Genomic DNA, 15,154 nt, shown 5'->3' with positions numbered 1-15,154 from the left:
AAAAACAAAGAAATAATTTCAGAGCTCTACTTGGGTGCAAGTCTGCAATCAGACAATGTTATAACAAGTCTGAGTGTGTTCCAATATAAATCTACTCACCTGATTCTTTTCTGGGATGACCTTCTTGCAGGCATCGTCCAACATGTTGGTGATGACTGTGACGCACTGGTCAGCTGGCCGACACTGTCTCATGGTGAAGATGTACGAAGGGTGCGAGAGGGCAGTCACCCAGAAACGCTGAGGAAGACTTTAAAGGTACACACATAACACCACTTCATCAATATGGTTACCTCTGTACTCTAAATCTAAAATGGACTTTAACAAATCAATGTCGTGTGTGGTGTGGTATTGACAGAAATACAAACTCTACATCTCATCTAATAGATAGTGCAAGACCTTTTTGATCTCGAGTTGACATTTGTGACCCGCTACAACAAAAGGGTCCTAAAGTCGCGCACGGTCGAAGCCGTGAAAATCGAGTTTGAAGTCGGAGCATCAAAATTGGTCAAAACTTATGATTTTCTGATTTTGACATATTATTGTAGTCTGACATATCTTCTATCATCTGTCGAAATTTTGAAGCAAAATGGTGAAAGGAAAGACCCAAAAATAGCGTTTTTCTGGGCCATGTTTTTTGGCGTTTCAACGAAGCAGAAACTGGTTCCAAAATTTGGATTGAGCGCCACAGATAGGCTCCGCCCCTAACAACGACCAGAGTGATCTCATTGGTCAGTTTGCTGCTTGCCGCTAACCGAAGCGTGAAGCTCACACACTGCCCAGTCGACTGGTGCGTGAAGGCGGGGTGCGCTATACCCAGCCGCTTCTCCTGGCATCCTGGTCACTGATTGGTCGGTGACGAGACCGCCGACGCTGTGCTTGAATGAGCATTTCGGGAGTTGCTAGGACTTGCCTTCTATTGTCCGGAGGTGAAAACTGACTTGCGTGTCCCTTGATCGCGATTGCGTCGCAAGGAAAACATTTAGGGTGCTTTTCTCGAAACAGTGATTTCCCAGACGTCTCGACATGCTCTCTTTTAAACATCGATATCTCCACAGCCGATTATTTTTATAAGATGTGTTATATATCAATTTAAAGCAGAAAGATTAGGAAATTATGCCATGCAATTTTCAAATAATTGACCTCGCCCGACTTTAGGATCATTTTGTTGTAGCGGGTCACATTTAGTCACTCTATACACTTCATTCCACCACAAAAAGAAACTAAACACTTGCAAGTGATCATACAGAAGCATGGTTTGCCTGCAACCACTTGACTGCATGGGCAGGGCATTCATAAGTATCATGGTTGCAGCATACAAAAAGTAATAACAGAAAGAAAGTGAAATATGTTTTTCTCCGGGATATGAATAAAGTAAAGAGGGAATATACACTTGTAAGTAGGAAAACTAGATTGATAAGTCAAAAGATTAAATTCTGATTAAAGACAAAATTTCACTTTGAAGTACCTTTCTAGGAGCTGAATCTGGATTTCTTTATGAAAAGGATCCCAACCTTCTAACAGATTTTGCTGATTGCTTTGAATAAAATTGTCTTGGAAATTATGTTGGTAGAGGCTTGTGAACAAGGTATGTATTCCAACATTGGGCTCTATTTGACAGAATAGTTGAGACTACAAATACTGATTTTTCAAACCTCCATACTGTCTCTTTGTATGATTCTTTAAAATATTTGAAAGATTTCTGAACTGTATTAATTTCATTACACTTCACCCACTGCCCATAGCAGGTTGGGATAACATGCATTATCACCTATGTACATGTAGTTTTGCAGGGCAATTGTAGTTGGCATTTTGATCGGTCGTTCAGGTCAGCGGGCAGTATTAGTGCATATCACCCTTCATCCGGGTCTCACCATTCACTTTACACGTAAACATTCCGGTCAATCACAAAGAGGAGACATTCACAAATCCGGGACACACGCACCGCAGAAGAACGCCAATAAATCAACTCATACAAGGTTGACTACTTCCAGCAGCACTATGCGTCAAATAATGATGAGTCCATTTGTGCTCAATAACTGCACAGTGACCATCACTTATTACAACTCTCCAAATTGACACAGAAGCAAAAACAAAGTGCAAATACGTTCAGATGTTTGAAGTTTGCCTGTTACAACTACGATCATTATGTATCTTGGAAGTTGGAGTTGAATGATGTACATTAATGAACAACTTTAAAATTATTCAACATGTTGGTGTTCATCTAAAGATAAGTCAAATGTAGCTTGATCTATATCATAGTGCATAGCCATATTCACATATTTTCCTAATTTATCTAGGGAATAGGTACAGGTTGTAATAATTATGGTATTGACTGGCCTTGAGGGAGATACCAGAAAATATTGCCCGCATCGAAAAAATATTGCCCTCATCTTTGACTCGGGCAATATTCTTTCAGTTCGGGCAATATTCTTTCAGTTCGGGCAATATTTTCTGGTATCTTCCTCAAGGCCAGTCAATATTATATATTAATTAACACTCTGTGTGCATTTTGAGCGCTGATTAGCACAGAAATAGCATGGATTATACACTCTTGTCTGAAATCCCTGGCACAAAAAGGGTTTAATCAACAGGTATTCATCAATCATATGATGAAGGCAATGGACTGATAGCAAACATTGTGTTCAACATATGGCACATGACATCTCTTCTGGGTCAATACTGGGAAAGGACTACTGTATACGCCATATATCTAGCGAGTCTAAATCTTTGCGAAACAGGACTTCCCCGACGATTTTACGAGTGGTTAAATCCGCGATCTTGGAGGGCTGTACTGAATGGAGAAATGCATACGTGTGCATCACATTCATCTCGGGATCAGCATCATTATTTTGGCATGTCTTTAACCCGTTGAGGACGGACTGATTTTGCTGCAACAGGTATTTCGCATACACACCTGCCCGAGTACACTCGGGACTTGTCCTCAATGGGTTAATTTTGCGAACAGCACCTGACTTACGAATTTGCGAAAAATAAAAATCTCACGAAATATTCGGCGTAATACAGTATTTGCTTTTGAAATGAATGTTTCCATTGATGAGCAGTCTGTCACACGTCTGACTTGGTATTAAAATTGACCTTCACCATACATGTACATTTAAGTAGATGCTTTAATAGACTACTTTATTACAGCCATTAACATTGTCCTTGAAACATTAAGGTATTTCAAAACTCTCACTACACACCATGCTATGGCACCAAATCACTTTTGATTTGGCTAATAAATAGTTTCCTTGAACGACAAGTCAATAAATTACTGTCAATAAACATTCATTGGCACCCTCATATATAGTAATCACTTGACAATTGAGTGGGATTTAAGTACCACTAAAGGGCAATCTGTACTACATTAATTATCATTAAACTACGACGGATGTAATGATATGTCAGGTGACACACTGGTACAGCTTCACAAATTAGCTTGTTGTTCGCTTCTAATGTACATTGATTTGGCGTATACATAGTTTCCTTGAACGATAAGTCACTGAAATACTTTCAATAAACATTCATTAGCACCCTCATATATTTTAATCACTTGACAATTAAAGTGAGATTTAAGTACCACTAAAGGGCAATTTGTACTGCATTAACTATCATCAAACTACAACGTATGTAATGACATGTCAGGTGACACACTGGTACAGCTTTACAAATTAGCTTGTTGTTCGCTTCCAATGCACAGATCAATATCTTAACATTTAAATAGCACAAAGCGAATCTGAGATAATTGAGCAATGAATACTTCTAATGAGTTTTGGTGGGTCAAATCCAAACTCTGTCATCTTTCATAAAGTCTGTAATTAATCAGAGATCACATATATGGTAAAAAGTTGGAGATCATACAAGGAAGAAAAATGCACGCAGCATTTACAGTTTTCAAAGTTTAAACCTTACTTTCATTGTAATAAAATAGGGCAATAGGGCAATATAAATTCAAAACTTACAATCTGGCGAATTCATGTCTGCCAAAAACCATAAAATTATTTTCCCGACATTTTATGCATAATATACTTCAATATGACCTTTTAAATATGGCCACACATACACCATAGTCAAACACACCTCTATACCATAATTACCTCCACCAAGGGAGGAGGTTATGTTTTCATTACTATTGGTTTGTTAGTTAGTTAGTTAGTTAGTTACTTAGTTAGTTAGATAGATAGTTTGTCCGCATGCAAAATAATTCGAAAAATGGTTAACGGATTTGGATGAAACTTGCAGGGAAGGTTGAAAATGACACAAGTAACAGTAAAATTTTGGTAGTGATCCAGAAATTCTTATGGATTTTATGAAGGATTTTTTATATTTTGGCAGGTAGGGTCAATGAACTTGGGAGTTCAAGCTGTGCATTTTCGAGGTTTTCATACGCGCATTAAAGTGCGTGCGCAGCTGAGGGTTTATGACGTAACAAAGGCTTCTATACTGGGAAATCGGGCAATTTTTCAGCAGGCATATGGGTGGAAATCACTGATCTCGTCAGTGGAAAGTAGCTGCTTGGCAGAGGTCTGCGCTCTCAGAGTGCTTTTCTAGTTTAATACCTGTTACTCTTCCATCGGCTTGCCACAACTTTCTCATCATCTTCACAGTGCTCGCCAGCGAGGGAGTCGAAGAAGTCAAATAGATATTTGATGGTGACGGGAATGTCACTTGGTTGTCGGAAGACTGCATCCAAGAAGTCATCAAGGAATCTGCTTATGGTAGACTAACAAATAGAATAAGAAAAGAACAAGGATGTTAATTATGACAGTCTGACTAGTCAAGAATGAAAAGTTCAAACAGTGTGATCAATAAACAGTAATAGATTGATTAACATCAGCATTCCATAACCCCCAGTAAAATGTTACATATTTTCATTCTTTCTCCTTACAAGATTTGTCCATGTTCTTTTTTGTTTGTGCCAAATTTACACAACACTTGAAATATTGTATTTATCATAATAATATCCCTACAAAATGGGCAATATATTTCTTGCAATAAATGTATGTATGCACATAATTTAATAATACAATTTGATAATACTTTTCGTAAAGAATGCCTTCCCTGGCTTCATTTTTTCTCAGAATTTTGGACTTTATCTGGCTATAAGCTACCATGGTAAAAAGGAGATTTAACGGCAGTGACACAATGCATAACATATATTTTATTGCTATGCTAGTCAAAGAGTTTTTAAAGGAAACCAAACCCAAAGAGAAATGTCAATTGAGTGAAAGCAGCAGCATTAGTAGAACACATCAGTGAAAGTTTGAGGAAAGTCGGCCATTTGATGCAAAAGTTATGAATTTTTAAAAGTTTGGGTGTTGGAACCGCTGGATAAGGAAACTACTTCAGTTTATGCCATCACGTGTTTACAACAATGTAAAGAAAAATATAAAGAAAATTCAACATACTTTCACATTTCTAGCGTAAAGAAAGAGCACTTGACTATTCCCCTTTCGGAAAACAGGGGTAATAATTACTACCCTTAATGTAAGTCAGTATCAATTACATGGAATGTGTAATTTTGTTGAAAAATGAATTTTTGGGTAATTCTCTTTATATTTTCTTTATAATTATTGTCCACACAAGACATCATGAACTCTAGTAGTCTCCTAATCTAGTGGTTCCAACACCAAAACTTTAAAAATTAATCACTTTTGCATCGATTGTCCGATTTTCCTCAAACTTTCACTGATGTGTTCTACTAATGTTGCTGCTTTCACTCAATCCACATTGCTCTTTGGGTTTGGGTTTCCTTTAACCAACTGAGGACGGACTGATTTTGCTACAACATGCATTTCCCATAGACACCTGCCGGAGTATACTCGGGTCTCGTCCTCAACGAGTATTAGAAGAGAGTGAGTGAGTGAGTGACAGGACTACTACCTTCATTATGAGGAGCTGAGGTGCACACATGTTCTTGTCTATCTGCTGCTGGAGCTGGAAAGTTGACCCTCTCTCATCATAGGCAGGTGCAGTGGTGACATCATCTTTAACCTGCCAAGGGAAGAAGGATTCCACAATAATAATAATAATAATAATAATAATAATGAAAATAATAATAATAATAATAATAATGATAATAATAGTGATAATAATAATAATAATGATAATAGATAATAATAATAATAATAATAATGATAATGATGATAATAATAATAATAATAATAATATTTATTATTATTATATTTATTATTAGTAGTAGCAGTAGTAGTAATATTATCATCAATGATTATAATACATACATATATCATACAATTTCTCCAGCACCATTTTCATTCTGATTAAATGCTTATGCCACTTTAAACTGAAGCAAAAAGACTGAAAATACATTGTACCTTCAAAGGAGAAGAAATTAATGTTTCTCTTCAATATGCATGGTTCACAAAAGATTGATTCATTCCAACTCATATTCACAACAGAAAACAAGAATGCAGCCAGTTAAACCTCGATATCGCCACTGGTAATGATGACTGTATAATATTTCTACAGTACGTTCACAGCAGTAGTGGCATTGAGAGGCTTTAATGTACCCACCAGATGCCATAGAGTTTGACTGGCACTAGCAAGGTCAGCTTGGCTGTAGTCACGGTTTCGAGTATCTGCAGGGCTGAAATCCAGATCTGCAAAGACAACAAACCACAATCTGTTAAAAGTCACCCCTTCATATTCATTTGTGTGTGTGTGTGTGTGTGTGTGTGTGTGTGTGTGTGTGTGTGTGTGTGTGTGTGTGTGTGAGTGTGCATATGTATGTGTGTGTACTCTTCTAAGATGCACTGATTTCACTGATTTGCCTCCTTCTCAAATATTCTCACAGGATAACTAATATGGTTATGAATCACAATGATACTGTAGATATGAACCAAAATCCTGAACTATAAAAACATCATTAAAAAATAAAACTACATCAACAAACTCAATAACACATTCACACACACAGCCACATAAGAAAGACACTTGATGCTAGTTTCTATAACTATAAGAGTACTTGTTTCAAACTGAAATGCGATACAAACATGCACTTACAAACATGGTATGTTTCACTGCCAGGGATGTAGGGCTGATACTGTGTTTCCCCTTCTCCAGTTTCTGCGTCACGGACTTGCCAAACCAAACCAACTCTGCAGTCATCGTGGAGCTGGAAAGAAACAGTTTAACTCTTTACTTGTTGTTTTATGTCAAATCACAGTTTCCAATCTGAGCTTGTGTAAATATCAGTCAGTGCAGACCTTTCTTTGAAATGGACTTGTAAGTGAGGCATTTGAAAAACTGGATATGCTTTCATTAAAACTTATTTATGTACATGCATGAATTACAATTTCATACGTATTGGTGCATATCAAAATGTAAAGGTGAATGAGGTTTTCTCTGTTTGGGTTTCTGTTCTTTGTTTTTTGTTTGTTTGTGTGACCAATGTTGTTGTTTGTGTGTGTGTGTGTGTGTGTGTGTGTGTGTGTGTATTTTTAAAACCACATTAAGACAAAAGCCATTCATGCAGCACTGACATGGAAACAACCAATTCCAACTACTCTCCTGCTTTTGATCAATCAATATTTGAAAAATTATGTGGTTATTGATTGATGAACACTGCATATACATGTAGCTACGTATCAATGACTTTTAAGAGAAAGGGTTGCAGTTAACAGATGCTCAATCAGGAAAACACATTGTAGTTTTTCATAATATTGTTGAGCATAAACCATCAAGGGAGTTGTACTACATCTTCTCCTCAGATTATTTGCATCAGGTCGTGACCTTTATTAGTATTCAGCAGAAACATGTGAAAACTTACGACAGGAGATTTCGGCTTCTACCAAGGCGTAGGCTGGTAGAAGCTTACATTGTAAATCTCCTATTGTACTATTTCCCCAACTGATGAAAGTTTTCTGCATCATGTGAAAACTTGTATTCCATATCTTTCTTACTATCAATCCAATTCTCATAAAACTCCCTTCATTTTGTTGTTCTTCTTTTGTGTTTACTCCACAATAAAAGTCAACTAAGACTTGGTGAGGAATCTCGCTTGAACCATGGCAATTTTGTAACCGTCTCTGGATGCATAAACAAGCACAGTGTACATACACAAGTAGATAATTGTGTATCACAAAATGTCAGAATACATGTACATCCTACCCCATAGCTCTTGATGGTGTTCAGCTGTATGCAGGCGCTGTCGGCTGGATCATCTCCATCTACATCGCGGAGGACTGTACTCTTCCCATTCTCAAGGTACCAAACTGTGTGGATGAGGTACAGAAATATTACACATCTTGTAGTCTAAGTTCATGGAGCATCATAAAACTTATTTATAAAGTGGTGGGAATTATTACAGTTCTGGGTATTGTAGTCAATATCCAACTTAAAATGAAGCTGTGGTGTCATTACCATTGGGGCACAGTAAACTTTTGGAGTCATGCCAAATTAAAGAGGGACATTTCCTAATTTTCTTGGCATGCTTCTAAAGAACCAAAACAGACACTACGAATTTCTAACAGCCTACATCAAAGGCACAAATTTCTACTGCCACTAATTAGTGGGCTAGATATAATTTTGTCCAACACTTCATAACACAGACTTGAAACAGCAAGAAATCACAAAATGAAGTTAAAGGGACCGTATAGTTTTGGTTGACACCTAACTTCAGGTTTCTAACATTTTGGGGTGAGATAACGAGAAACCTCTTATGAAATATGAAATAGCATGTAATTCCAAGAGGAATTCAATGTTTATTGGATGAAAATTGGTTTTGAAATGACCGAGATATGCAATAGAGCAATCCTTATAAAAGGCGAGACCCACCTTTTATTCTGATCGCTTTATTTTACTTTGTTTTTTGGATGTTTCGGCCATTCCAAAACCGATTTTCATCAAATAAATTTTGAATTCGTCTCAGAATGGTATGCTCTGTACTATTTCACAAGTGGTTTCTTGGTATCTCACAAAAAGTCAAAAGCCTAATCCTTGCCTCCACCAATACTGTACCATCCCTTTAACATGCCTTGTGTTGATGGTACTTCTGCTTCCAGTACTAGTATGACAAAACTGGGAGCTTGACCACTACTACAGCAAGAAGTGAAGGCGCTTCCTACTGTACAATGTATGTTTTCTGCCCAAACAGGAAACACTTGTACTCACTACAAATAGCTCAGATCTTACCCCAATACACACTTCCTTGCCTTTTAGTCTTGAGGGTTAATTGCATGACTACCTACATAATACTGTCTTAAATACAGGGCTTCAGGGCATTTTGATATACTGTATATACTGTTTTAGCTGGAAGAAAGCAGCATTCTCAAGCACTGTAAACTTATTTGGCCTTCGAGTTCAGAGTATGTGCTTAGGGGATGTGGACACTTCAAGCAGCTACATTGTAGGTACTATGAGAAGTTTGCTGCAAAAAATATAATGTTCTCATCAAATTGAACATTCTGAATTTTACTGTGTATCCTACGTCAGAGAAAAATTCATATAATGAAAATTTACACAAAACCTGAAAAACAAAATTTGTATGTGCCAGTTAGGAACATTAAATCTAATCTTTGAAAATGTGCCATTAATTTCAGAATCAGTAATGAATTTAGCAAGATAGTGGCTTCAGAGTTCAAATAAAGAGAAAAAATAACTACTCTGCCCTTCGCGATGAATGGTCAAGACAAGATAATGATCAAGATAATGATCAAAAGAAACAGCACAAAAACGATAGAATGTGGTTTCTAGGACTGTGTGGGCAGGAGTCTCTGCGATCTAACAGGTATCAAGACTTTGAGAGCAACACTTAATGTACATCTCACGGGACAGCGGATATTGCTTATGATCCCTGTATTCACATGAACGCACTTTGGCAGTATGGAATGTTTAGGAAATTATCACCATCTTCCAGGAACACTCTTGGTCATATATGAAATGTATACAAAGTAGAAAATTATCATATCTCTTTAATAACCCATTCCATACTGAATTCTGAAATGCCCACAGACTTAATACGCATTCCACCAGGTTCTCATACGAACGGATTAAGGCAGGCAAGCTACCGACTGAGCCAGCTCGGCACCCTATTTAAAATATTTTACTCTCAGAGTTCACCAGTTTTATTCCACACCAAGATCGAGGTCGTGAGCCCTGCACTGGTTGACAAAGTGCTGCCTCCTGTACTCTGCATCCAGAATCTTCTGCTTGGCTTGGGTGATACAGTCCACATCCAGCACAGTCACGTAGCTTGTCACTCGATTGTCCTCACCAACTATAGCAAGAGCCTGTTTACAGTTTGACCTAGAATCAATATTGCTATAATACACATTCTCAATAGAGCTAGTGCAAACATCTTCAAAACCAGCCATAAAGAAAACACATTAACCAGAAAGAGTGCATGCTATTCCTAGAGAACAAAAACAGAGTTCGTTTACACAGTACATCATTTTTTAAAAAGAGAGACATATAGAATGGAAGCCTTATGCACAGAGACACAAGTGGAAGTGTCATATTGCCACACATGCTACATTTACCAGAGGTGAAATGCAGTTCTCATGTCCTCCTTCGCCTATTTGAAATAGCCCTACACTGTACATGTAGACTACTTTCTGATCAAAACTGTTTCACTACCCTAATAGCAGGCAATTTTTATTTAACATATAGGTTGTTGGAAAAAACAAAACCCTCTCTTATTACTTTTTATCGCATTTACCTCATCAAAATTCATATAATCGAGGGACTACATTGAAGCTACCTTTGCAAATCCCAGCCATTATGCGATACAATCCCCCCCCCCCATATCAAAATAGCGTTATAATACTATTTTCTTGTAATTCAAGAGCTAACATCCTAACCATAATACATACATGTATCCCTTCTCTTCAAGCCACTGAAAAGTATCACAATATTGAAACCAAGCATACAGTTACTACTCAAATGTAAAGTGAGAACAAAAACACCATAGCTGTAGTTTTGGCAGTTTAAAAAAAAACATCCTTTACTTAATGAGCTCACCACTTCCTGAAACTGAATGTCCTGCTCCATGATGAAGTCAAAGTTAAGAGAGAAGTGGGCGTGGCCGGTGATGGCGTCCACCGGTCCTTTTTCACTCTGCATCTGAATGGCTTGGTACAAGATGTACAGTGGCTGGGCTGCATGGCGCTGCCATGGAAACAGAGCAGCAACAAGAAGAACAACATTTAATATCAAACAAGTGATAGATTCACCCATGGCATGCATTGTGACCGAGAGAAGAGTATGGGAAATCCATACTGTATTCAATAACTAAGAAAAGCTATTATATGAAAGTTAATTTCACATATGTTCTAAGCAGCCATGTCAGCCCTTTTTGCCATAATGTAAAGTGCTGTGGGAGTTTGGCCATTTTTCCACCATCATCAAAATTCTGCTTTTTCTCTGCACAGATTTGGTCTTCTCTCTTTGTATTGTAGATGCAGTAATGTTTCATTCTCCCATTTCATTATGGACTACAAGTTTTTCACCCACATCATGATTGCTGTGGCAATTTTTTTTAGTTTAAAAATTTGACCCAGCACCCATGGAAACCATGGCTTGTCACATTTGCCCATCCTATCCCATGTTGTCTCAAGTCCATCTCAGTGTGTCTGCAGTGGACTGAAACATGATTACTGTGGCCAAAGGAAGAAAATGCAAACCTGGCATTAACCACAAAGTAGTAGTACATGCTCAAATTTTGAACCTCTATTAATTTTGAATGCAAAGCCAATTGTCATGAGCTCCACAAAGTGTACTTTACATACATTATTTGCACAAGATGAGATTGATTCCCCCTCTATCGTGCAATCTACAGTAAATTTGATTCACGAAATAATTCCAGTCTACACATAGAAGCATTCTAAAAGTTTTTGTGGAATTTTGAAGTGTTAATTTCACCTCAAATCCCCCCCCCCCTCCAAAAAAAAATGTAAACAATATTCAACTGACGTCACCTAAAATAATGTTGATGACAAAATTAGCTCAAGCCAACAAAGAGCACCTAAAATAGTACAACATGGCCAGCAGTCAGCTTAGCAGTCATTTCACAGACATAGACAAAGAAAAACAAACAGTTTGTCGGGCAATAAGGAAACAAAACTATTCACCCAGTATCGATTGACTTTGCTTTCAAAACACTTAACCCTAACTAGGGCGGGCTAATAGGTAGATGATAGGGGGGGGGGGTCTCCCAGGCCCCCCCCTCCCCTCCAGATCTCGGCCGTCGACCGCGCGATCGCGACGAAAATTGGCACACGCATTGCCTATGATGTAATCTAAAGTACCATGAAGTTAATTTTTTCAAAAATTATCATTTACACCAAATTATGCTAATTTATGCATCATGATGCATGAAATCAGACAATTTGGTATAAATCACTAAATAAAGCTCAAAACAGGCACATTTTTGGTGTAAATATTCTTTTTAGTGTCCTTAGCAAATGTAAGAGAAAAAAATTGCACAATCAGTAAAAATTTCCTAAGTATTTTATTGTTTTTTGAATTTCTTATGTATTTCTTTGGTTTTTTTTACTTTATGTTTTTCATTGTTTTTTCGATGAAATTTGTCCTTGACATTGTTCCGAACAAGAAAATGCGTTATTAATTGATTTTAATCAATAAACCCCCAAAATAATCATGCTTTTATGAAATTTGCCTGTAAACACAGTTTGCATTGAAATTGTACACAATTCACGTTTTTGAGCAATTTTTGGTCTGACATGCACGTGCATATTTATGCGCAACTTTGGAACCGCGCACCCGGGCATCGCAAATTTGGTGTCAAAAGATGCGGGAGACTCGAAAGAAAAAAGTCATGAAACGTCGCGGCGATAGCTTCTCGCGATAGCGATACATCGCGCGAAACGTCGAGGGGGGGCCTCGGAGGCCCCCCCGGCCTAGTTAGGGTTAAGTCATTTGAAAGTAAGATTCATCCCACAGTGACCATGAAATGTCAATAATTTGGTAAAAGGACACAAGGGTTAGGCCTTTCTGATTTTGGATAAATGAGGGTGCTGTTTTATCAGGCAACTATTTCAAACATGTAGCAGCACACCATCAAGATCAAATCTGGTTTCAGAAAAGAAGAGTTTACAGAATTATACATTGCATCTTGGTGAACTCTTTACCATTGATTTTGGCAGTATGCAGCTTAAAAGAGAACATCTAGAGTAACTCTTTACATGTTACGGTGCAAACCCCACATTGTCCCACATTATTCTGAGGCCATATGTAATAATGAGTGTTTTCGGAAAACATCTTTTTCAAAGCCATGTAACTTTTCATTGAAGCTTTTACACTTGAAATGCAGTGCAGAGAAGTTGTAGAGAAAATTTCGAGCATTGCTCTACTAAGTACTGTAAATGCCATGATAAAGTTATGGCTGTTTGTCTTTCAATCAACTACTGTACACCGTAGTATTCACAACATAAGCCCAAAACAGACTGCAAAATTGTATTCTTGGTCATGATTTCACATACATGTACTTTCATGAATACATGTCTACGAAGCATGACTTTTTGAAGAAACAATCTTGACACAAAATCAGAATTCAATTGAAAAAATTCCTATGGAACGCCACTATTCATTCACCAATCACTGGAAGCTACATGTGCGAGGATTGGAATTATGTGTGATACTTTCAATGCTGTGGCATATTGTGATTTATTGATCTGTCTATGTACGTTTGGGCAAAGTATGCCAAGTTGGCAAGCTGGCAACCAAGTCAGGCATGTGCACATAGCACACAAAGAGTTAGAGGAGCTGCTGACAGACACCCATGATTAAATCCTTACAGCCAAGCAGGTTGAATATACCACGAAGACAGATATTTGTACAAATATGTGGGTGCCACAATTATACATAATGTGCAGCATACTGATAGAAACAGAGACTGTGTTATAATAAATACACTATTCTTGTACTTCTCATCATTGTGGTTACCACTACCTAATCTGCACCAGAAGACATTAGAAACTGTTAGTTTCACAACACCACCAACTTTGCCTACAACTTCAATCACAGGATTGAGAGGTAGCTGCAGGCTTCACGTGTAACAGAGCAAAGACATTTAAGAGATGAAAGAAGATTGAAAACAATGTGTAAAACAATGGTACACAGGAGACAGACAACAAAAGATCGCAAGGTACAGTAGCTTACTTGAGCCCTTGGCTCAGCTAAGCAAAAATCAGTGTTTGTTTGTGATGATTTGCACAGAATATGCAAGTCTTTTTTTACATTTATAAACACACACAAGAACATTATGCACTACAGCTAATATATTCTAAAGGAATTTACAACATTCAGTACAAAGCATACAAAGTATAGAACTTGCAGCAGGAACAGGTTCTTTTTTCTATCATGAGCATCGGATGCATCCGCAACAGCACTACTGTAAATGAAGAGCCTGCTATGATACACTCCACTAATGTATACTATTAAAATTGCATGCTGTTTTTAACTCTTTATGTGCCACGTTTGCACATCCGGCTCAGTCGACGGCGTGCCAACTTCGCATATTCTGCTCAAAAAACAAAGCCGCCAAAACCGATCGATAAATCGCTAATCCCGCGGTACAATCAAAGCGTTTGTCGCGCTTTTGTTCCTCTCACATACGGCTTGCATTCTATGTGGTGATTGACTATCAAGCAGTGTTCCCAACAAGATTTGCGTATACATTCTAAGTTTCTGTCACTATTTTGTGTGCAAAAGTCATGCCTTTACAGTAATGTAGCAACTGGTAATTCAAAAGAAAAATTGAAAATAGAATTGTTATACATTGTATATGGAAGCAAAGTTTGGCATTCCTCTTTAACTTTGCTCACTATTATGTCCAGCTTAACAGAAATTTGTAGAAGTTATACAGGAAAAAACATAATTCTTTCTGATAGCATGACTACCTTTGTGTCTCAGAATAACGTGGCACACAGGGGGTTTCCACCATGGCACATAAAGAGTTAATAGCATTCGCATCATTGCATGTACTGCACTGTGACCACAACCTACACTCAGCAAGATACAATGTACATCAAAGTTCTCACTACAAACACTGCCGCTTGTTCTAACTACAACGAATGTAATATGCTTTCTACACAGTCACTGCAAAAGAAGAATAGTCTGTGGAGAATAAAAGTCCCACGCCTGGGGGTAGGTATTTCATCTACTGATGTATCAA

The 15,154-nt window shown here is 37.7% G+C and overlaps 1 protein-coding gene across 1 annotated transcript in view; it reads right to left on the bottom strand.

Moving 5' to 3' along the window:
* LOC139720422 (plexin-B1-like) overlaps positions 1–15,154 on the bottom strand; it is a 55,804-nt gene that overhangs the window by 23,193 nt on the left and 17,457 nt on the right. Inside the window, exons 17-24 of the mRNA XM_071631786.1 lie at positions 10,981–11,127; positions 10,097–10,250; positions 8,131–8,234; positions 7,024–7,135; positions 6,535–6,620; positions 5,884–5,994; positions 4,560–4,723; positions 100–247 (exon numbers count right to left, since the gene is read on the bottom strand). Of these exons, the coding sequence (XP_071487887.1) occupies positions 100–247; positions 4,560–4,723; positions 5,884–5,994; positions 6,535–6,620; positions 7,024–7,135; positions 8,131–8,234; positions 10,097–10,250; positions 10,981–11,127 (1,026 nt within the window). The remainder of the gene's footprint in view (positions 1–99; positions 248–4,559; positions 4,724–5,883; positions 5,995–6,534; positions 6,621–7,023; positions 7,136–8,130; positions 8,235–10,096; positions 10,251–10,980; positions 11,128–15,154) is intronic.

The sequence above is a fragment of the Diadema antillarum genome, unplaced genomic scaffold (assembly GCF_040938485.1).
Source record: "Diadema antillarum isolate AM-2024a unplaced genomic scaffold, OU_Dant_1.0 scf00000011, whole genome shotgun sequence".
In the NCBI taxonomy this organism is placed as follows: Eukaryota; Metazoa; Echinodermata; class Echinoidea; order Diadematoida; family Diadematidae; genus Diadema; species Diadema antillarum.
The sequence above is the reverse complement of the archived record's forward strand: the minus strand, read 5'-3'. Positions and strand labels throughout refer to the sequence as shown.